At 43.8% G+C, this 24,731-nt stretch overlaps 2 protein-coding genes across 2 annotated transcripts in view; one reads left to right on the forward strand and one right to left on the reverse strand.

Moving 5' to 3' along the window:
• HSPE1 (heat shock protein family E (Hsp10) member 1) overlaps positions 1-22,859 on the reverse strand; it is a 43,845-nt gene extending 20,986 nt beyond the window's left edge. Inside the window, exons 1-2 of the mRNA XM_085648745.1 lie at positions 22,523-22,859; positions 18,559-18,723 (exon numbers count right to left, since the gene is read on the reverse strand). Of these exons, the coding sequence (XP_085504871.1) occupies positions 18,559-18,723; positions 22,523-22,525 (168 nt within the window). The 5' untranslated portion in view covers positions 22,526-22,859. The remainder of the gene's footprint in view (positions 1-18,558; positions 18,724-22,522) is intronic.
• Positions 22,860-23,478: 619 nt separating this feature from the next.
• Positions 23,479-24,731, forward strand: part of HSPD1 (heat shock protein family D (Hsp60) member 1) — a 189,155-nt gene continuing 187,902 nt past the window's right edge. The window contains exon 1 of the mRNA XM_085648746.1: positions 23,479-23,613. The gene's annotated coding sequence lies outside the window, so the exon portion shown is untranslated. The remainder of the gene's footprint in view (positions 23,614-24,731) is intronic.

Consider the following 24,731-nt stretch of genomic DNA (forward strand, 5'->3'; position numbering starts at 1 on the left):
CCACTCTGACTTTTGCTTAAACTAGATTCAGCCACCCCCAAATCAGCTCCACTCTGCCTATGTCGTGTGTGTGTCAGGCTGGGATGCGACTGCACCTGAGCACTTGACAGGTCTTTAAAAGACTATTTGCACGTTAATGAGGCCTTACTGTTGTTTCACCCCTTCTAATAGACTCTGCAGCTCCACTCTGCCTTTTGCTTAACATTCAGCCCCCCCCCCCCCCCGAAATGTTTTCTTAGCCCCCTGCCCCCCACGAAATTTGGCTCCAGTTGCGCCTCTGGTACTTACTAAATACATTACAATTTGGCTGGAATTGTCCCACCTCTGGGTAAGCCCTGTTTGCGCAGTGATTGGGTGGTATTCACTGAGTATGTAATTACCAGGTATGTTAAATATTGCACCCTTCTTAAAATTTAGGACGGTCAAACCTGCCGTAAACTTACAGGGGAAAAGTGTGCTATTTATAGTACCAAAGTACCACAGTCTGCATGTTAGCCTCCAAAAACTCAAAACAGATGCTATTTATCGTGCACCATTTTTCTTGCTTGATTTAAATTTCGTCTCAGATTGAGGATAGTAACAAATAAGGTTTTATTCAGGACAGATTTGGAAAAAAGGCCTCTCGGACGTTCCTGCAGGTCAAGCTGCTGGCGGATTCTGCCCTCTCTCATTAGATCTGTTTGAGAGGGTTCTGTTTCTAGCTTATGATCACTCAGTCTGGGTTTGGTGACCATTTGCGTATGCCTGGTAACTTGTACCTATTTGCACTTTATGACTTGTCTGCTTGCTCCTCAGTCAGTGCAATGTGTACAGACTGCTATTGTGCTGCTGCTCTCCAAGTCTGTTTACTATAATGTTGGCATATTCATGCACTCCTTTTGTAGAATGTTGAGTGATATTATCATGATCTGAATATTTCAAACACAGTAAATCTGCAGGCGCAGGGCAGCTCAGTGTTTTAGTGTTACAAGTGAAATGACTAACTGCTAGCATGAAAATGTAATATGCATTTGGTTAAAACGCTATTCTGGCTGGAAAAGTAAAACGCGACAGAAAAAAGTTGGGAATTAATGTGGTCTGATAAATGAATTGTTTCTTATGCTTTGAAGCAGTTAACTTAGCCTGTCTTGTTGCTCAAATTGGTGTAGTTTCTGGTATTTATGTTTCCCTCATCTTCATTGCTTTATTTTGCTTGTGAGCAAGTGTCACTCATAGTCACTGAAATGTCACTCATAATTACACTGTATTTATGACAATATCACACACCGCAATCTGAAACCTTGGCAGCTATGATTTAGCAGCAGCCTTTCTATAATTCTTCTAGTGTGTGACGAGTGATCAGCTTGTGTGCTAGTAGCAGTGACATTATGGTTTATTCCCGCCGTCAGGGTTGGTTTCATGAAAAGTGTGGCTGCAAGTGTAGTCCACTCCAAATTATTGCATTGATTTTAAAATGGTTTATTTTAAAATGGTTTCTGCATGGCACATTATGCAATCAATGCGTGTAATGATGTTGATAATCCTCATTCTGTACCTTAAAAATAAGAACAGAAATCGCTTGCAAAATGTAGAATCTGACCTAAGGATTCAACTTTCCGAAATAAAACCAAACATTGAAAAGTTAGTCGCCGAGATGCAGCACCATCCTTCCCATTAAAATGTTTTAATTTTTGCATATTTTTCAAGATAAAATAATAAAAGCTCTAGTAATGCAAGTATTTGTTTGGTGTGTACTTGTTTGTGTATTTTTTGCGAGTTATTGTTTTAATTTTTTGAAATTTAAAGTGTAAAAATTGCTTGGGGGTCCCCGGACTCCAGTAGTGATTCAGTGGGGGTCCTCAGGAGTCAAGAGTTTGGGAACCACTGTCTTAGTATATTTGCATGGCTTCTATAAGAGGACAAGTAGATTGCATATGGTAAACGATGTACGGAAGGCAGTTGTGACAAGGGCATAAAAGAACCTCCAAGGATATTTATCTGATATATATCCAGGATGGCTGTCTCCTACATGGAAAAGTGCTGAGAATCATTTAAGAGACATATCCCTTTCACACTGGTCAGATGAGAACTTGCCTCTTTGGAGCACCCCCATGTAAGGAGAAGCTGCTAGAGGCCATTAAAGCCACAAACTGCAGGAAACCTAAAGAAATGGACAGTCCACCTGAAGTATAACAAATATGCAGGTTTCCTGAGAAATAAACAACTAGAGGTAAACGGAGAGGGAGGAGGGACTTCCATAATCTTAAGTGAGGGAAGTACAGATAGTGGTTGTAACTAAGCCAGACAAGAACATGAAACAATGCTCATCTGATCACCACTGTCTCTTAAGCGTAAACACAAATATTGAGCAAGGTATTGCCGACCAGACTGACTGTAGTTCAGACACTGGTGAAACCTGACCAGTAGGGTTTGTGCCTGAAAGTAATACCACGTTGAATCGGAGGACGTTGATCCATGTAAAACAATTTGCTGAATCAACTGACCGTGAATTTGCATTGGCTTCCTACACCCTGGAACTGGTATAGTGTGCTAGCAATACCCGTTCTTATTGCTAAAATGTTACAACTTTGGTTCACTGACAAGGTTTTCTACACAAACTATCCAGTGCATGTCTGCGGTGTGGTAATTTGGATGCAGGCTATATACTTTTGGGATGGTAATGTCATGATGCAGAAATACCATGAGGTGTGAGGTGTTTGCAAGCTTATGTTTAATATTGGGTTGAATAAGAATCGCAATTACCTGGTTGAAGGAAGGTATCCCAGTGGTGAAAAACGGTTAGGGGATATACAGCGGAATGGTCAGCTATAGAGTAACTGCACATTAAGAGTAAATATGGCTCATAGTGTCTGAGGATCTAGTCACATTGATAGGACTGGTACATTTCATGCCCATTACACCTAATGATCTCCCAGCACAGAGGCATGGCCAATTGTTTTCAATGGCAGTAACTAACGTCAGTAAGGAAACTATTCTTAGACAGATGAAAAGGGAAGCAGATTGTATTAAAGATTTACTTGACCCTCAAACTACACAAAGGCTAATATATCTATTGAGATTTACCGTCTTGCTACATACAGCACTTACATTCAATGGATACGAAGTAACACGTTAATTTGCTATTTAGTGGAAAATAAATAAAATGTATACGTTAAGAAAGAAGACAAGAATTTCAGCAAGGTGGTGCGAGTATTCTAAAAGGAGGCTACAACAGAAATCAAATTGGGTTGGAAACATTAATTCATCTGTTGTCGCTGGAGAAGTGAACGGGAGCAGAGGTGCGGTTTTCCACTGCGGGGTCAAACGCTGAAGGCTGCAATTGACCACAAACATCTTTGGGGGCATTCAGGCTCAGACGCACGGGACTCCCAGGACCAGGAGTCCGTGCACCAGCGCACCTGTGCTGAGATCAGCCCCATCCCCACCGGCCTATAAGAACAGCCTCCGGTCTTCGCAGCGCGGAACGGAGCCGGACAAAGGGCGGACAGTCTGACAGGACGCGACTGGGCTGGGCCTGACCTTGTGCCCCGTATACAGTGAGGTCTTATTATTTTAACTTTGTGTGTATATATATATATATATATATATATATATATATATATATATATATATATATATATATATATATATATATATATATAGATAGGGTTTATTTAAAACCCTGTGCCAATAGCTGGCGGTTTGTCAATTGTGTGTAATTCGGAAAAGCTTTACTCTGTTCATTTACTGATCATTGTTAACTATGTCAAAGCAAAAGGCCCCCCCAATGCCTCACACCTTGGATAACTACTTATTGGAGTTTGTGAGCAAAATTAATAGTGAGAGGCGACAGTCGTTAGGGCTAAGTAGTTCTCCCCCCCCACCTATTATGCAACCCCCATCTGTTTCATTGGTATTGGACGACAGTAGTAGTGACTATAATAATCTTGATGTTTCTGTTAGGGAAATGCCTGAGCAGAATACCTCCACCCTAGTTGATCTAGATGATTTTACAGAACCCACAGTGCAGCACCTACCGAGCCCTGTGCCTAGAGTGGTCAGAGCATGCAGGAAAGCTCAGACCAAACGCGGGGGTTTACGTCCTGTACGAAAAAGAGCAGTTAGCCCCCTTAAGAACCTAGATAAGGACGAGGATATTACGGCAAATAATGATGCTGTTAAATTGGATGCTGAACAAATTAAAAACTTAGTAAGCACTATTGATTTAAAGATTAAGGGTATTAAACTTCTTACGGCAAAAATCGATCAGCTAACCGCAGAGGTTAATAGATTAGGTGGTCTACTTAAAACATCTGTGGAGGAAGTGGGTAGCGTACCAGCTCCATTAACAAGTAATTGTGATACTCAGGTTGCCCCCTCCGGGGGAGGTATAGGTATTAGTGGGAATGATGTACAGAATCCCTCGTCTGCCCAGTTCCTAGCCCGTAATGATAGCCAGGCTGTAGCAACACTCGATAGAAGTGAGGGCTGGACTGAGGTAAGGCGAAGGCACGCCACTAATCTACCCCCTGATTGCGCACCATATGTGGTAGTTTTAACTAATGTCCCCCCTGCCGAGAATGGAAATTACCAGGAAACACACGAGTCTTTAAAAAATAAAACTGTTTCCTGGTTGAATAAACATTGTGGATTCCCAACTGTATTGTAGGGAGCTCTAAGAAAAGTTTTAGGGGAGACTTATTATAAATTTTAAACATCCTCAACATGCTGCCACTGTATTACTGAGAGCTGCCTCACTACCGATTACTGATAATAATGTGTGTGCCCGCTCGCTTTCTTCTATAGTCACCTTAACATTGCCCCTCGTGAGAGTAGAAGAAGTAGATTTTGCCCAGTTACACATAGGCCATACCCTGACATTTTAATGCAAAATCGATTCCAGCCTTTAAATTCTCTGGATGCAAATGATTAAGTCAATCAGGCAGGACAGTGTCTACCCCAGGAGACTATTAGCCCCTATGTGGTTGCCTGTAAAGATAATATTGTGGCCCAAGAGATCACCATTATAACAGATACTAAATTGGTGGCGGATGTAAGGGCACTGTCCGAATGCGGGGACACGTAATTTAAATGAGAATGGGGGAAGAAATAACCGCCTGATGCAGGATAGCGATCGTGTCAGGGGTAAAGGCATTACAATCATTTGTTGGAATGTGGCAGGGTTGAAATCGAAGGAGAGGGACCCGGGATGGTTAACGTTTATTAATGCCCATGATATCCTATGTCTCCAGGAAACATGGTGTAAAGATGAAGTTAATTATGAGGGATTAGTCTCCTATAACTTAACGGCATTGGGAGGAGGTATAGGTAGAGCCAAAGGGGGCCTCCTCACACTTGTAACGATTTGTCGCCCCATTGTGGTTAAAAAGTATATACCTGTAGGTGATCTTGTGCAGATCCTTTGGCTTGTCTAGGACAAAGACCATAATATACTATTGATTAACTACTACAACAATATTTTTGATGGTACCCGGGTCACAGTAGTAACAGACTTAGCCGGTGCTATTGAAAATTTATGTTTGGAAGAGAATGTTGTATTTGACTTTATCTGGGTAGGGGATTTTACTACTACATTGTGCGAATTGTCTCCACAAAAGGTCTGTGGGGTTACTAATAATGCTGGCTGGGATGTCCTGCATTTCGGGCATAGCAGTTATGGGGAAGCATTGCACAAGCTTATGGGCTGTTATGACCTGGAAATAGTGGAGGGTTGTAAAGATGTTAATGGTTTATCCATTCCCACTTTTAAAAATTGGCATACCAGCTCTGTCATTGACCATGTGATCATATCCTCCAACATTATCTCTTACTGTGACCCACCCAGAATTGAAGTAACGACATTAAGTGATCATAACCGCATCATTCTGGACACCACTCTTTAGGTAGGTAGCTCGATGGATGTAGGAATTACAATTACTAATGTAGAACCACACAGGATTAATGGTGCAAGGCTAAGATGGACAGGTGAAAGGGCTGATGAATTAATTAGCTCCATAATTAAGGAGAGCCTGCTGGACATAGTTTCTATTTTAGAAAATAGTTCCGATTCTGAGAAGGTTTTATATTGTTTTAATAAAATTAATAAAGCTATTGATGCCAAGTTCACTGGGCGTAATAGCGGGCAACGTAGGAATGGACCGGGTTGGTTCAATCACCATTGCACTTCCACATCAACTGCCCTTAAGCTGGCATTAGCAGTGAAGCCCAGGGACAAAAATTTGATAATTAAACTGAGAATGGAATATAAATGTGTGCTCAAACAGAGGAAGCGTGAACTACAGCAACAGGCTTGGGACTCCCTTAACCAAGCAGAAGAGTTATCGAATTGCACCTTATTTTGGGCCACGGTTAACTCGTCCTTTTTAAGAGATGAAAAAATACCCGAGCTGACTTCTAATGTATCAAGTGAGGGTTGGATTGCCCATTTCTCTAGCATTTTTTACTCTTAACAGTGTCACTGATGCCAGACCCAATAAGTGGACTGTTTTGCCCCTGGACATTTCTGTGAGTGAGGTTGAACATGGCATACGTGCTAGTAAAGGAGGGAAAGCCCAGGGCCCGGATGGGGTACCTATAGATGTTTACAAGGCTGCACCAGATGTTTGGGGTCCTCTTCTGGTTACTGTTTTTAATACAGATATGTGTGTCGAGGCCCCTGTAACTTGGGGCGAATCGATTATTGTGCCAATTTATAAAAAGGGAAGCAGGTCTGATGCTAAGAATTACCGCCCAATCTCTCTCCTTGACTCATCAGTCAAGGTCATGAGCAGAGTTATGCTCGTGAGATTAGAGGAATGGGTTGAGCAGGATGGCATACTGGCCGAGAGCCAGTATGGATTTAGGAAGGGCCGGGGTACGCTCGACCAGTGCAATCAATCTTGATTTACTGATCGGGAAATATACTGAAGCGAAACCAGGCTCTTTGCATCTCTGCTTTGCAGACCTGAGCAGTGCTTTCGACATGGTAGATCATTCTATTCTGTGGCCAACCTTGTTAAAGCTAGGAGCACCAGAAGGCATAATTTTCTCTCTCGCTAGGCTATATGAGAAATTGAAAACTAGTGTACGCTTTGGAACTAGAGGAGAATGTACCCCAAAATTGTGAGTTAAACGAGGAATTAGGCAGGGCTGTGTTTTGGCCCCCCGCCTATTTATTTTATTTATTAATGGAATTGATGCTATTTTAAAAAAAGTTAATGCTGATGGCCCCAGATCAATGGTGTTCCAGTGCCGGTGTTATTATACGCCGATGACGCTGTTTTACTTTCTAGAACTTCTGTTGGACTACAGCGACTAATGGATAGTTTTTCCTCCTTTATCAAAGATAGCAAATTAGTAATTAATAAGGGAAAAACGTACACTATGACTTGTGGGGCTAAAGCTAAAATGTTAAATGCCTTTTTTATAGATAGTGAAAAGGTGCAACAGGTGGACACATTTTGTTACCTAGGTATTACCTTCTCTAACGACAGGATGTGGAATAATGAATTTAATAATATCCGGAACAAAATGGTAAAGAATGCCCATGGTATATACAGATTTGCTGCAAAGTTTGGGGACCGCCGTACCAGGGATATGCTCAAGATATACCAAGCTAGATGTGTGACTATAGCACTGTACGGGGCAGGAGTATGGGGCTATAGCTGTGTTCACAACTTACAGTTAGAGGAAAATATGTTTTTAAAAAAGCTCCTGTTTTTGCCCGCTTCAACTGAATTAAGCCACCGAGAACTAGCCATCAATTACCTAACTGATCTGTTATCGCTTAGGCCACTGATGATTTGGCGGTCTTTTTGGCTTGGCGATGAGAAGTTATTTAATAGATCTATTGTTGAGGATTGTTTACGTTTGGACAAATATCGAGATATTGCCTGGGTTAAATATGTTGTCTGTTTTTCAGACATTTTTAACTTGAATATTTTAAATGATCCCAGCGCAGCATCATTGATCTCCAAATCGGAAATGAAAAGTATATTTCTGACATACGTGGAAAGGAAGCGAGCAATCGCAACCGGATCATTGTCTACTGTCATTTTTTATAATAGATATAATTTAGCGGAGGGTTTTCTATCTTACCTATCTATGGTGACTAGGCATTCACACAAATTCATGCTAACCAGACTAAGATTTGGGATGGCACATTGTTTAGTAGCCCATCCAAACATTAAGAAATATCCGATTGGGCCATTTAGGTGTGATGATGTATCCACACAGAGCACTGTGCACTTTCTGCTGTTTTGCAAACTATACACTAGTTTTTGTATAGCATTTTTGAAACCTCGGTTTGTTAAATATGGAGTATATACAGTTAAACATGCTATAGCTTTAATTTTTAACTTGCAATCGGCAGATACTTGTTTTTAATACTGCTACATTTTTAAATCAGTGCATCAACTCCAGGAAAAGTATGAGTTTTAATGAATTTTGACTATCAATTTCATGTAAATGATATGAATTGATTCATGAATTATTGACTGTAATTATTAGTTGTAAATTTTAGTTGAAATGTCCTTTAAAATGTATTGTTGTTTTTTATGTCTGTGCTTTTATGGTCATTTATATGTGCCGAATAAAGCTTAAAGAAAGAAAGTATACGTTAAGAAAGGAGACAAGAATTTCAGCAAGGTGGTGAGAGTATTCTAAAAGGAGGCTACAACAGAAATCAAATTGGGTTGGAAACATTAATTCATCTGTTGTAACAAAAACGTTTTAATTCACCATCTTCTCCATGTTTCTCTCGAAGCAGTAGTTATTTCAAAAAGGCACTCAATATATAATAATCGCAAATGTTTTGTGGGCCCATAAGCTTGAATTCTAAAAGTGCCACTTAATGAATGTGTAAGGGTTTCTTGTAGAAAAGATGTGTTCCAGAACACAGTCTAAATTGAACACAAAGCCACAAGTGGCGCTAATTTTAAAATAGAGGAGGGGTGCAGAATAAGTCACAACAGTTGCAAGAATGGCTTCTATGCCTTCCAAAAGTTGAGCAGCATGCATGTTTTAGATGAGGTAAACTGTTCCAAACAAGAAGCTGTCTACTTTATTAATGTAGGGGTTTTAGTAAAGTTCTACATGCTATCTTCAAGAAACTTCTGCGAAGTGATTTCACATAGTAGGGCAATCATTGGAACAATGCAATGTTTGTAATTATAATTGAGCATTCAAAATGTAGACTGGAGGATGACTGGTTAATGGGAGCCTCCTTGAATGTCAACTAAATATCTGAAAAGTGAGCCATCACTCCTCAGTTCACACTACTTACATATTACAATCTCAGTTTTATTTATGTGACCAGTGACTTCGTATTTAATTGTAATTTAAGATCCTCATTTGAGAAACTGGCACCAGTCTCGCAAAGGATCGAAAAAATGCTTTTTAATCATTTGATTGGTACTGCCCACGTCCTTGTTTTAAGTGCGTCTACAACTCTACTGTTCGATGTACCAACCTTGCCATCAAGTGCTCTCTTCTTTGAGTTTCAGAACAACATGCTCTACTAGGTTCTTATATCCCTACTGCTCCCAAGACAAAAAGGCTTTCCAATTTCCCAATACACTACATTACCTGCACCTCTTATCTCGCATCCACACACGCCTCCTGCCACACAAGTAAACTTGCCAGTATTCACCCAATTTACTTATTGATTATATTATAAAGTAAACAAGTCTGAAAGAACTACAACTTAAGAACTTTTCCCTTCAATTGATTTTGCCTACATTAGACCGGTCTATATTCGGAACAAAATTAGACACCTCCACCACTTTGCTCTAAACAGTAGTGAGAGGCGAGATGCAATCTCCAAGATCTGGATTGACTATAGACAACCAATTCAGAAGTCTTTCATACTGAACTTGCCACTTTTCCATGTATCAACCAAAATTGGCAATAAATGTTTGGCTCAACAACTCTCTCAAGATCCCACCTATCCATACAGAACTCCCCCCCCCCCCTAACCTTTTAACTATTTACTACTAGTAGATCTATCATCCCTTTTATCCTCCTTGTTATAGTCAATTATCGCATAACACTAGCTATCAAGTCATTCTGTGATGATCTCAGTATTATCATTAAATCATTATCAGCCTGTCATTTCTTGGGACTTCATTCTCAATGTACTTAAATCAGCCACTCCTCTTTTCACCACGTGCACCTATCATGTAAACTCCATGTCCTCCTGAAGACTTCTCATTTAACATCTCATACAACAGAACAAGACTTGCTAAGTTTCTGGGTGCCACCCCTCTCTCCAATGTCGCATGACAACTCCAATGGTCCACCAGCCTATGCTACCAGCATAATTAATCCGCACCTCAAAACTTTAGTCATCCTGCCCTCTATCTGACCCCACCAGTCCACAAACTGTTAAACGCATCCTTTCTTGACTTGCACCATCTTCATAGAATTCACTCTTTACTCTTAGTTCATTCACTTACAAACAGTACTTTAAGTCAGCAGAGGCAGATGCACCATTACCACAAAAACACGTACTGCTGATTCTTATACCACCCCCAGTAAAGCTAAAATAGACCATTACATTTTCAAGTGCTTATCACCGCACATATTGTAGGAAAGTGCCCCTTTTTGACATGGTCACACTCACTTGATGCCTGGTACGGAAAGCAATTTTGACAGAAGTGCACTGGGTTCCTGCTATCAAGGACCCCAGTGCCAGATGCCTTTCCCTAAAACTGTGCAATTGTTCCCCCAATAGACAATTTTAGCAACCCTTGTAAGTCCTGAAGGCTAAAGAGGGTCCCCAATGGTTGCAGTATGTATTGTGCCACCCAATGAATCCCCACAGCACCAACATGCAATCTGCCATTGCAGGCTGCATGCTATGGTGCACAGAAAAGCAAAGACACAACATGGTACATCTCCTGTGTGCCATGCTTGCAGACACTGCATGCAGTATAGGTAAGTCACCCCTACAGCAGGCCTTACAGTCCTAAGGCAGGGTGCACTATGCTACATTTGTGGACATACCTGCATGAGCAGATATGCCCCTGTGAGGTCCAAGTCGTTTTAGATATTTACATGTGAACAGGGAAGCCATTTTGAGTACATGTGCTGGACACTGGTATTTACAAGTTCCTCAGCTACATGATGGCTTTACTCAAACTTGAGAATGCTTGGTATTGAAAACATCTCGGAATAATAATCCCACACTGATTTCAGTGATAGATGTATTAATTATACACCCAGAGGGCACCTTAGAGGTGCCCCTTGAAAACCTACAGACTACTAATGTGCTGGCTGACTGGTGTAGGCCAGCCTGTAACCACAGACCGGTTTCTGACCCACTGCTTGTGAGAGCTTGCACTCTACGAGGGCAGAAACAAGGCCTGCTCCAGCCGGAGGTGTCACCTCCGCCAAGTAGGATGGCTAAGTGATCAGCATATCAAGGCAGGAGGCTTCAAAGGCCTCTGTCGCCTTTGATACGCAACCTAAGGCTTCCCCAGATGTGGGAAATGCCACCCTCTACCCCCAGGTCCATTTGACACCAGAACAGGCCGGAAAATTAGCTAGTCTGGAGGAGTGTCCCCCCCTCTCAGGCTAGTTCCACCCCTAAGGTGGGCTACCTGAGCTACACACTACTTTTAGAGTTCTACCATCTTCATTTTCGCATAATTAGGCTCTCTGGGTCAGGGTTATGCTCACTTTCCACAGGAAGTCTGTTGTGCTCTTTACATGAAGACACTGGTAGCCATGTTGTAAGTTTCTAAGTTCTCTTTATTGGTTCCAGTTCCAAATAATATCAGACTTAGTTCAGCCATGTACCAGCTCCTACACCAGCCCCACCAGGAGCAGCCTGCCTAGCTGCTCAGCCCATCTCAAACTGTCACCACTCATTCACACAGGCACCCGAGCATTCCACACATCAGTCACACCAACATTCCGCTACCATCTCTCTCTGGCTGAGCAGCTAGGAGGACGTAGGCCGATTACAATTAAATGTTAAATGGGATATAACAGTGGTTATAGAGAGGGTGTAGACATCCAAAATGTAAGCAGCCCATTGGCTACTACCCATCACTCCCCTTAATGCTCCTAGATTGAGTATTTAAGAAGACTTCCTGACACCAGGAACACAGATTTGGATGAATACGGAACAGGGGACAAAGAAGAGCAGCAAGAACTGGATACTTGCTGTGGCCTTTTGGTGCCAAACCCTGCCTGCTCCAGTCTCAACAACGGACTACCGACTCGTCATGCAGCTGACCAGCTTCCAAGAACCTCAAGAGACTGTCAGCCCTTCGCAAATTGTTAGCAATCTCCCTTGGATTAGAGAAGCTACTCCCACCAAAAACGCAAAGCCTGGTTTACCGGGCTGCCATTCCCTGGCTAGAAGTCTCCAGGACGACGACTCTTTGTTCCTGAAGGCCAAACCTACCGCCCCCCCCCAACCCCACTAAATGAGGACACCAGGACCAACCAGAGCCGCACAGGACCAATACCCGGGGTAACGGACCCCTTGCGACAAACAGACCCTGTGGACTCCCATTACACCGAGCAGCAATTGAGGTACATCAGCACCACAGAGACCTAGCTCCAGAATTGCCCAGCTGTCCTGATTTTGCACCCTCAACCAGCAAAGACCGACAATTGCAAGGTCCTAGGACACACAGAACCCTGTTGACTTTTCAACTCTGCACCCGAGCGGCCCGGGTACTGACAAACCAGCAGTGCCATCTTGTCCCTAGGACTCTTGAGACCAGAGCCCCCTCTCCCCCGTTGGGAGCTCCTGGACTTGTACTTTAAGTCCCTCTCCACAGCCTGTTTCTAGGTGGCCCCCCTTCATTCCACCGGCATAGTGTGCACAGCTACCAACCAACCCAGCACCTCTGCACCCAGAGCAGGTAACAAGTTACTACTGTGGGTACTTTGGACCTTGGCCCCCTATGACACTAACTCCCAAAGGAGACCGCCAGAAACTGATCGAAAATTACTGTGTGCAACATATGCCTTTTCTCCCAAGGGAATCATTGCTGTATTAAGACTAATTGAACGATTTCCTTACCTGTAAAATATTAATGCCTGCAAAAGTACTTACTTGATAACGAAGATCTTGGTATCAAAATGTATATAAAATAGGACTTCCTTTTCTAAATTGGTCTTGGGTTTATTTGAGTGTGTGTCATTTATTGCCTCGGAGTACAACAAATGTTTAGCACTACCCTCTGATAAGACAAAGTGCTCACCCACACTACCACAAAAGAGAGCATTTAGAGTTATCATTTTTGCCTCTGTAAACCAATAAGGGTTGCCTGTACTCTTTACATAGTGTACCTAGTTTTTGTGCCCTATATTAAAAGCCAGCTTACTACAACTATGTCTGGAGGATGTTATATGGATCACTAATGGTCCAAACTCCGTCTGCAACTAGGTGTACTAACAAAACGGATATACTGTGCCACCATTTCCCAAAAACTTTTACTAGCATAAATGGTCCTATAACTAGTCTCTCAACCTCTATCTACTTAGATATAGTTCTGTGGATCGCAGCTTCACCCTCAAGGAGCACTGTGTTGCCATATGCAATTAGTACTGTCTTAGTGGGTATTGTAGGAATCTGGCTATTTATAGGATATACCAAAATGAGGTATATTGTTCAAAGAGTCCAGGTATTCCCTTACTAGCGGACAGGGACTTCGCTTAAGCAATCCCAAGGTGCTCTTCTAGTGGGTAGTGTGGTCAAGCAGGCTAGGCTTATCAGAGAGGAGGTTAAGACATCTGAAAAATATACACAATCAAATAATGCACACGACTCAATAAGGAGATCCACACCAATTTATAAAAACACGCATCTTTATGCATATTTACACACCAGAATCAATATGTTCAGGTAAGTACGTTTTGAGATAGAAGTAGTTTACATTTTCAAAAGTTGACACTTAGTGCAATGTTCAGTAGCTGCAATGTTATCTTGTGGGAGGAAAACCAAATATGGCATACAGGTAGAGTACAGCGACTTACGAGACCAATCCCCTTGATGTAAAGTGAGTACTGGGCAAGGTCCAAGGCAGCACGAAGAGGTCACACCGGGCGTCACTGGGGCAGCCGGTTGCAGAGGAGCAACAGCGTTGGGTGCCCAATGTTTGACTATACGGATCGGTTTTCATGAAAAGAGCCTGCAGGCTTGAACTGGAAGGCCAGTTGGGCTGAACCAACAAGTTGGCTAAGCTCTCACGATGCTCAGGGACACCTTTGGCCCACTTCTCCACAGGCCAGGGGCAACGGGTGCAGAGGTGTCCTTAGACATCGGGTATACAGAAGCATAAGAGTTTTTTCCCAATGTGGGTTTACACTTGGTGATGCACCGCGCTTTTTCTTTTGAGAGTTTACTGATAATGAAAATGGAGTAAATGTTTGACCTCTGCAGTGACAGAAAAGGTAAATACTGTTGGGTTCCACTAAAATGGCAGCACTCTGAAGATGTTCTACACCTCTAGTGGAGACTGTCCTACTCTATGTGGACTACCCCTTTGCCCTGGTATGCAGACTGTTGCCTATTACATAATGGGTCTAATCAGCCTTCTAAAACATGCCAAGGAAAGCAAACCCATTTACAGCGTGGGGGAGGTGGCGGGACCATATCCATCTGTGCCCATCAACCGCATCTCGGAGCCTTACTACACTCGTACAAGTGAAAACCCAGAAGTGACACTCCTAATACAAATAAGCTACAAACTTAAAGAATCTGTGTGAAACATCTCCAAAGTTGTAAAGTCAGTGTCTTTGTCATAGGTGTCCTATAATCGTGTCTGTATAGTCCTTTGTCAGAAAACCAATATTAATTATATTATTATTTTTTTTTTTTTTAAGTGTTTTGCCATTTTAGCTACCTTTTGCTTTGCTAACGGTATTGTATAGCAAAGCAAATGGCATTAACTTAATGAAGGCCGAGACCTATTGCATTTTAAATGCTTGTTTGTATAGCGCTTTACAGAGCCATAAGAACGCTGACAGGGCTAAGGGGAACAAGCCATACGAGAATGAAAGCGGAGTCTTTTTGTCAGAGTTGCTGACTTTAGAAGTCGGGACACCTAGGTTCTAATCCCAACTTCCGTTCAACGTTCTGTGCTTCAGTAAAATCACTTAATATCAACGCGCCCAAAATAAAAAAATATTACCGCTAGGGTGGGAGAATGAGCGGTGGGGTGGGAGAACGCGCAGGGTGAGGTGGGGTGGGAGAACGCGTGAGGTGGGGTGGGAGAACGCGTGAGGTGGGGTGGGAGAACGCGTGAGGTGGGGTGGGAGAACGCGTGAGGTGGGGTGGGAGAACGCGTGAGGTGGGGTGGGAGAACGCGTGAGGTGGGGTGGGAGAACGCGTGAGGTGGGGTGGGAGAACGCGTGAGGTGGGGTGGGAGAACGCGTGAGGTGGGGTGGGAGAACGCGTGAGGTGGGGTGGGAGAACGCGCAGGGTGAGGTGGGGTGGGAGAACGCGCAGGGTGAGGTGGGGTGGGAGAACGCGCAGGGTGAGGTGGGAGAACGCGCAGGGTGAGGTGGGAGAACGCGCAGGGTGGGGTGGGAGAACGCGCAGGGTGGGGTGGGAGAACGCGCAGGGTGGGGTGGGAGAACGCGCAGGGTGGGGTGGGAGAACGCGCAGGGTGAGGTGGGAGAACGCGCAGGGTGGGGTGGGAGAACGCGCAGGGTGGGGTGGGAGAACGCGCAGGGTGGGGTGGGAGAACGCGCAGGGTGGGGTGGGAGAACGCGCAGGGTGGGGTGGGAGAACGCGCAGGGTGGGGTGGGAGAACGCGCAGGGTGGGGTGGGAGAACGCGCAGGGTGGGGTGGGAGAACGCGCAGGGTGGGGTGGGAGAACGCGCAGGGTGGGGTGGGAGAACGCGCAGGGTGGGAGAACGCGCAGGGTGAGGTGGGGTGGGAGAACGCGTGAGGTGGGGTGGGAGAACGCGTGAGGTGGGGTGGGAGAACGCGTGAGGTGGGGTGGGAGAACGCGCAGGGTGAGGTGGGAGAACGCGCAGGGTGGGGTGGGAGAACGCGCAGGGTGGGGTGGGAGAACGCGCAGGGTGGGGTGGGAGAACGCGCAGGGTGGGGTGGGAGAACGCGCAGGGTGGGGTGGGAGAACGCGCAGGGTGGGGTGGGAGAACGCGCAGGGTGGGGTGGGAGAACGCGCAGGGTGGGGTGGGAGAACGCGCAGGGTGGGGTGGGAGAACGCGCAGGGTGGGGTGGGAGAACGCGCAGGGTGGGGTGGGAGAACGCGCAGGGTGGGGTGGGAGAACGCGCAGGGTGGGGTGGGAGAACGCGCAGGGTGGGGTGGGAGAACGCGCAGGGTGGGGTGGGAGAACGCGCAGGGTGGGGTGGGAGAACGCGCAGGGTGGGGTGGGAGAACGCGCAGGGTGGGGTGGGAGAACGCGCAGGGTGGGGTGGGAGAACGCGCAGGGTGGGGTGGGAGAACGCGCAGGGTGGGGTGGGAGAACGCGCAGGGTGGGGTGGGAGAACGCGCAGGGTGGGGTGGGAGAACGCGCAGGGTGGGGTGGGAGAACGCGCAGGGTGGGGGAATGAGCGATAGGGTATTAGAATGAGCAGTAGGGTGGGAGAATGAGCAGTAGTTGGGCGAATGAGGGGTAGGGTGGGAGAATGAGGGCTAGGGTGGGAGAATGAGGGGTAGGGTGGGAGAATGAGCCGTAGGGAGAATGAGGGTGGGAGGATGCGTGGTTATACACCAGACTAGCTAATTGGCTGACCTCTAGACGGTAAAAGGCACAACTCCATGTTAGGGCTTGCCCCGGCTTACCTGCATATCAATGAGTATTAACCGCCCGAGCAAGAGCTAATGGTAAAGAAGTGATCGTGGGAATTCAAATATTGCACTAAGTCTGCGATGTCTGCATCCACGCTACCCTTCTTACTGAAGTCGGTTTTATTTAAGCATAGTTGGTTCCATTTCCTAAACTCTTCCGAAAGTGCCATGCGCTCTCAGTGCATTGCCGACGCACGTGCGTCCAAGTACAGATGACTGCAAGCGAGCGCTGTTTTACTTCATAATGAAATCTGTAGCTCTCGGATGTATTTTGTTCAATACTTCTCAAAAACACAATTGGTGACACTGTACACGGGTCTTACACCCAAATGCTCCGTTAATCAGGCATGCAGACACATTTTCTCAGCTTCTGAGAATGTGCGCTTTACTGCAATTGGCTGGATGAAATATTAACAGGGGATTGGCTGGTGCAGTTCGCCTGTTTTTTTATTGGCTGCACCCCTTTGATCTGGCTGGTGCAGTTCGCCTGTTTTTTTATTGGCTGCACCCCTTTGATCAAAGTGCAAAGAGATTATTAATTCCTTTACTGAGGTGCTCTGAAGAGTCTTGCAGCTTGCTGTAGGAAGAGAGCAGTAAGTTGTGCGAATTGTAGGACTGCTGGTAAGTTGTCTCGTCACAAAGGGTGGCCCAGTCTGCACGTCTCCGGTGTAACAACGTTGCAGCATCTTTGGCGCAACCCGCTATTGGGAGCCACCAGGGCTTTACCTTTCACACAGAGTGCGTCACCCCCTGCTTCTCTCTGTCCCCATCTACACCTGTACCTGTCCTGTTCAGCTGTCTACACTTAACACAGCTGTGGCGTGAATGTTAGAAGTGGCTAAATGTAAACTTTCCGGTTTTGATCTGCATTGTAGTTCCACACCGCTTCACAATTGCTTTTGCCAGATGATGGGAATGGGAAACATCTGCTTATGGTCTACCTGTATTTGTAATATGTAATGTAGCCGTGGGCGAAAATGTAAGGGCCCTAGTCCCTCCGTCACTTACCAACCTCTTGTATACGGCCTACGATTCGTTCAGGAATGAGCAACGTCGACACAATAATCAAAAGTGGTTTTGATAAAAAATAAAATGATGTAGAGCATAAACTAAAATGACGCTTGGCTCTTAATACAGCCGCTTTTGTTTCGCAACGTGATGGTACTGATGTTATTGGCCTTGGAATGATGAAGTACAAACCCTGCCGAGATTCCGTCCGTTAAACCCTTCGGCAAGACAATTTGCACGTGCTTAACTCGCAGATCCGTATTATCAAGTGAACGAGACCTATATAATGTAATGGGTGCTCATGTAAAACTCCCCGGTACTTCTGGCCCGGTTTCGCGATATATATAAAAAAAAGTTAAAGTGGTCGCGATCAAAGACAGATGGCGGCTGCACGCGTGCACACTCGCGTGAACGCAAGCGCTAGGCCACCAAAAGCCTGTGGCAGCACTTTGAAAAACCCACACACAGTCTCGCCAGACCAGCGCATGCGCTGGGTCAGGCGAGACCTAAAAACAGCTGAACAGATTTATGCCAAACTTTGCACAAACACCATAACTCATGATGGCTTCCATGGTTAGTGTGCCACGTTGCCAATGTCACAGGAAAAAGGGCTATCTAACATGCTGAAAACATGGTGGGTGAGAGTGATGTGTGTGTTGTGTACCATAAGTGTCAAATTTCATGTTTTGGGGGGTTTGTCTTTGCTGAACGTAACTAACCTATGCTATTTTCTATGAATATACATAAGTGTGCACTACCAATAAAATGATGAATTCAGAATTATGTTTACCTTTCCTTTTGAGCCTGCTCCAATTGCCATCACGGTTGCCTGCAATACTTTCCCTTGAGATTTTTCTGGAAGCATTATTCCTCCTTTTGTCACAGTCTCAGCAGCAAATCTCTCAACCAGAACACGATCAAAGAGTGGAAGAAATTTCTTAAATGCCTGACCTGCCTGTTGACAAAAAATATGTTCATAAAACACACAAAGCTGATTTATATATTCACAAACCTTACTCTAGTAACACGATGTTCACAGTAAGAGCATTGATTTTACAATAAAATCATAATGCAATGACTAACCTCCTCTGTGTTGGTTCAAGAAAGACACACCACTTAGTCAGTATTTTCTACTGATATACTATGCAAGCATCAGGTGTGCACAAGCCGGAAGATGGGCTACTACCCCAGCCTATGTTGTCTTCCTATCCCAAAGATTAAGTTTGTCAGCTAAACAAAAATGTAAGGTTTAAGCTTACAAATGTTTTTGCCATGACACGAGTGCAGACTGTAGCAATCCATCCCCCTTTTACAGTTGGATCTCAACGTATCACTGCACTGTTGTCAGATCTTCAATAACCACCAGCCATGCTCTGATCTAGCTTTTAGGTTACCATATTATGTACAGAGACATTCATGAACACTATATAAGGCTGTTACTGGAAATGCCCTCGTTGGAGAGGAGAAAGCAAGATTCTCTCTGAAGAGAAATTGTTGCTTTCCATCACTACTGCACGAGATAAAAATTACCTCTTGGTAAAATTCACATTTGCCTTCAAACTTCCGTAACATTTACACATTTACTCTTTGCAAAGTTTGGTATTAACATGTGGCTGAATCATTGCAAATTTCGGAGGAAAAACTCTGAACATCACAAATTTTACCCTGATAAGATGTATGTTAAACAGTGAATAAACCCGATTCTGCAACAGAAAAGGATAAAGTAGTAAAGCGCATAAGCAGCATCAATCTACTCATCCCCACTTTCTGCACTAACCTTTGTAAAGCGCCTTTCTCCATAAGTCATGTACACAGAAACAGATATAAGTGCACTTAAGAGGATTAGGAGGAGGAAAATATCTACAATATGCAATCCTTTGTTACCAAAGGCAATAGCTCTGACTATATGGCACCTAAACATTAACAATGTTTAATTCAGTAGGCATCAAATATTTCTCTTGCTTAAAAATAAAATTCCTAATAAATTGTTCTTCAAGTAAGAACAAATCTGTCCACTTCTTCTGTATAAAGCTCTAGATGGACTACTGACTGTATTGAGCACATTATTTATATGTGCCACGTTTCAAGAGGCATTTCACCAGCCTCTGAAGTCTACTGGTTAGCTAAATTAACGCCAATTCTTAAATTATTCGCCAGCAAGCACTTAGTCAAATATGGATTCGTTTTCCAATTCGACTTATACTTGGCACTACAACATGAATAGCCAAATCATTGCAACTCATGTTATGCATGACCATGAATGCTCTTACATCTGCAGTCTAGGTACTGAATGGTAGCATTTGCATAGCGCTTACAATCCGTATGTTGAGTGCTGAATCGATTACCAACTAGGATATTAAGCTACACTGTGTAGGGTGTGTGGCTAGGATGGTATTTTCGTTTTGAGCAGATATAGGAAGAGTTATACAGATGTGGGCGAACCACTGAAAGCTTGAGCCAGGATAAAGCCTGGCTCTGCTCAAGGTCCTCTTGGAACCTCGAGCCCAGAATGAGCAGAGCTTTCATCCACCCTCCAGCTACGCAGGATGTGGGGTTACGGACAGAGCTGTAGACTGTGGAATTTGAGAGAGAGGTTAGAGTCTCTGCTTCGGCTCAACATCCTGGGATTGTGAGCAAATCACTTTTTCTCCCAGTGCCGATAAGAAAACATCAATGTGATCTTGTGTAATGTAACTGGTGTTCATATCAATACCTTTGGGCCGAATTCACACTATAAGAAAAAACTGCAGAAAAATACACAAAGAGGTCAAAATAAAGCTTTAACAGAAAAAGCAAAGACAACGCGATGCCCATGCAGTGGCTGATTTGTACAAAGAGAAACCAGAAAAACTTGATAAATCATGTCTTCCCCCACTTAAATTATGCCATCTCAGGCAAATATTTTAATTAAAACTGCTTATTCTTTATCATGGCTTATGAAAGCACTTCCAAATATGCGAGTTCCGTGTACCAGTAGTACAAAAACCTATAATATGGACTAACCAGCTTACCACATACACCAACAAGCATTGGCATAGCCAATAGGTCTCGCCTTTGGGACCTTATAAGTGTTTACCCATGCAACAGTTGATGTTGTTGCACCAAGGATATTGTGCTGCATAACTAAATACTTATAAGGTCCCAAAAGCGAGACATATTGGCTATGCCAATGCTTGTTCGTATGACGTCGGGCGCTGATATTTTTAAGATCGTCAGCAAAGCACTACAGGTTGCTTTTATGTATGTGTCAAATCATGAGAAACGTAGACGTGTGAGCCTGCCGCCTCGCAGCGGAGACAGACGTTAGTTAGGCCTGTGTAAAATAATTTCCTACTTAATCACTTTCCATCGTACCTGGGGCTTCAGCACTTCAAACGCTTGCTTTTGTCATAAGCTCGGAGGTAATAAACCGCGTGCTGCAAATAAAATGCAGTGGCAGTCCATTGACCACGCAGCTCCAATTTACCCATTTTCAAACCATAAAACAATTTACCCATTTTCCAACCATAAAACAAGTTGCCCTTTTTCAAACTGCATTTTGAGCTGTGACCATCCATAGAATGTGTTTTCCATGAAGAGAGAGGGGGGGGGGGGGGGGAGGAATTCCAGAGGCATCTTTACAAGTTCCTTCTGTAGCCAGTTGCACCATGTGTTTTTGAAAAAGATATCTGTGCTTTGTAGAATACAAAGGACATTACGTTGGTTAACAAAAATGCTTACTGAAACAAACGGACACACAAAACTAAGAACCGTTTAAATACAGGCTAGCAATTGCTGGTAACGGACCAGTGACATTTTCGCCAGGGTGATCAAATGGAGCCCAATAGAGTCCAGGTGGAGCTGTTTCGGTCTGTTGTCTGTTTAGTCAAGTTGAGTAATGATTGCATGCCTTTAGGAGACGTCTGCTGATATTTATGCACCCCAGTACCTTTATTCCGGCTTAATTAACCGTATGAGGCGAGATTCATTACACCTCCTCTGAAGGGGCACCTATTAAATCAGCTGTTAAGGCATGAATGTTCTATCCAGCTACTTATGTGTAGGTCTCATCAGGAGGGGGCTGAGAACAAAGCGTTTTGTTTTCAAAACGGCTGTTGATTTAATGCATGAATGAATATGCATATGACTATGACTAAGTCTCTCGAATGTGCGTGTGCCTTAATACATGGAATAAGTGTATACCGATATATATATATATATACACACAAATTACGTGTATACTGAAATATATATATATATATATATTTCAGTATACACGTATTTAATGTATTACGGCACACGCACGTTCGAGAGAGGCTCTTAGTCATATGCATATACATTGACTCACTTAGGAACGTCACTCCCAATTACACTGAAATTATGAAAATGTCACACATAAGCAATCTGAAACCTTGAAAGCTGTGTTGGTAGATCACATGGCCTGAAGGACATTAACGGAGTGCCACTGCAGTCTAAAGAAGCGACGTAGTGTGAAGAGATCATAGAGGTGGGGTGTTAACGACAATCCACCACGATACTTAACATAAAATAAAACCAAACAAACATTCGGTACTTCTTCGCCGAGCACAGTACTGAAAAGGTGACTTTGGTGGTAACATTTTCGAACCTTCGAAAAAAAGGATACAATGTACATTAAACATGTAGGCAGCTCTCGAGAAAAAGTACGCTGTTCGTTGAACCGAATTAAGCAGGCACAAAATTCAAAATTAAAGGAAAAAAAAGCATAAAAATCACATGAAATCAAGGACACTTACCATGGTGCTGCTTCAACGTCTCTACCCCTCCACGCAGTGATAAGAGTGGTGCTACAAGACCACACGTGTGTACCCAGTGCGCAGGCGCTCTCCTACCCGCGAGGTTAGAGGTCATGTACACCGGTATTTAATTTACAGAAAGCTGCTTTATTTTTGCTACCAATTTCCAACTCCTACTACGAGCACGAAGTCACGTTGCATGTGCTTTTTATACTGTTAATAGAGGCTCGTTTCACAAGGCGCGGTGCCACGAACTCCGAGAATTTTGCAACATCGCCTCTGACCTTGGCACACGCGAGACTTCCAGAAGATTCTCGAGTTCGAAGCCCCGGACCCGGCATAATGTATAACCTCGAGGTCGCCTCTTTTTGACATTTTACCGCAAGACAACTAGACTACGCAACAAGGTTTTGCAACAGAAGCCTTGTTTGGCTAACAATGACTCTATGGTAGACTGTGAGATAGTCTAGTGAAGTACTATACCCAACATGGCTTGCGCCGTTAAATAAAGCTGTCATGTACCCGTCTATTCTTCTGATGCACTAGGGCATTTGCGTCATTGTTGGGCGATGTCGAGGGCTGGCTACGCCTCCAGCACCTCTATTTTTTCTGCTGTTTTATTTGCCTGATTAAAGAAGCTGCATTGACAACGCTTAGTTTACAAAATGTATTTGATTTTGAACAACCACGTGTACTTTATCTTGGAAAATAAAGGAGAAATACAGACCGGGCACGGGTTTCCTGTTTTACGTATATTTGTAAATAAATGTTACATTATAATTATTTGTCGCTCAGTTCACTGTTTATCTTTAACGAAGTATAACATTTTCCTCCAAGAAAGTAAATCTACATATTTGTTTTGAAAAAAAAATCTTGCTATCACTTCAGCAGGACTAACCTCCACTCTAAGATGGCGATTTGGCTAGGTAAGACGAGTGACGTGCCCCATTGGCCGAGGGCGGGCCAGATCATGCTCGTTACCGGGTGGCACGGCACATGTGCGTAGAGCCGGGTATAGAGGTCTCTGCACCCAGCGTTACTCTACACTTCATCTTAGGTTCTTACCCTGTCAGTCTACGCCTCCAGCCCCGGTGAGTATTGACAGTCGTGTGCAGCCCTGGTTATATGTATATAATATACGGTTACTGATAAAAAAAAAAATAACCAACTAGCAAAGATACAGGCAGGAATTATTAATACATAGCAGGCAAAGGCTAACGTAGCAAGTTACCCTTGGCATTTTATTAACGTTTCTTGATGTGTGTATTTGGTAACCGAGATAGTAAACGATGAAAATGCGTTCATTTCTTAGTTTGATTGACGTGCTTGTATAAGATTGTCGTATTAAGGCACATAGATAAAGCATTTGAACAGGAGGTCCAATCAAGGGGGTACGAAAAACCTTTGCACTGAAGAGGAGAATGTTTACAGGTAATGTGCAGTAGTGTAAAATCTACACGCTTTTATTTAAAATAACATTCTTGTGTTCGAGTTCATCCAAATCGCGCAAACGTTAACTCGTGCATATTTTAGGTGGGTAGGTATCTCGATTTTTAAATCCGCTTGTTAGCGTACTTTTGGGAGTCGATGTTTTTTGCACGGGAGGTGATACAAGGGATCTTGTTTAAATCAAACCAACTACCGTAGGAGAACTTGACTGCTAAAGTACGTTTTTTTTTTTAAAGCAAAACTGCGGGGCTCTTCTCAAACAAGATTATGAAATGGATTCCCTATCGGAGTTGCTGATTAGAAGGTGGCCACTGTTCTTTCATTTAAGGGGCTGTCGTTGCCCCAGGGTTACCTGCTTTGGTCACGCCCTCCTCCGTTCTATACTGCATTAGTTCTGTTTGACCTTGTCACATGTCCTGATGCAAGGCACATGTCCATGGTCTATTGAGCGGAGGGACTCCCAATCCGAGTATTGCTGTATATTATTACCCATCTCTTGCTTTTAGGCCCTGGTCATACCTCGCGTAGTAGTTTATCTGTGCATACGCAAACTTTGACCAAGCGACAATGGGATACGTTTCACTGTTTTTTCGAATGTATAGTTTCCACTTTGTATTATAGTATTAAAAGTATGCAATTAAGTATTTCCCATCGTGGACAAATGCAGGTTATGGAATGATCTACAGTTGCCACAGTATATAGGTATTGGATCGTAACTTGCCGACACTAGTTTGCCACATTTTTAACATATTAACAGTAA

Source organism: Triturus cristatus, chromosome 3_2 (genome assembly GCF_964204655.1).
Source record: "Triturus cristatus chromosome 3_2, aTriCri1.1, whole genome shotgun sequence".
Taxonomy (NCBI): Eukaryota; Metazoa; Chordata; class Amphibia; order Caudata; family Salamandridae; genus Triturus; species Triturus cristatus.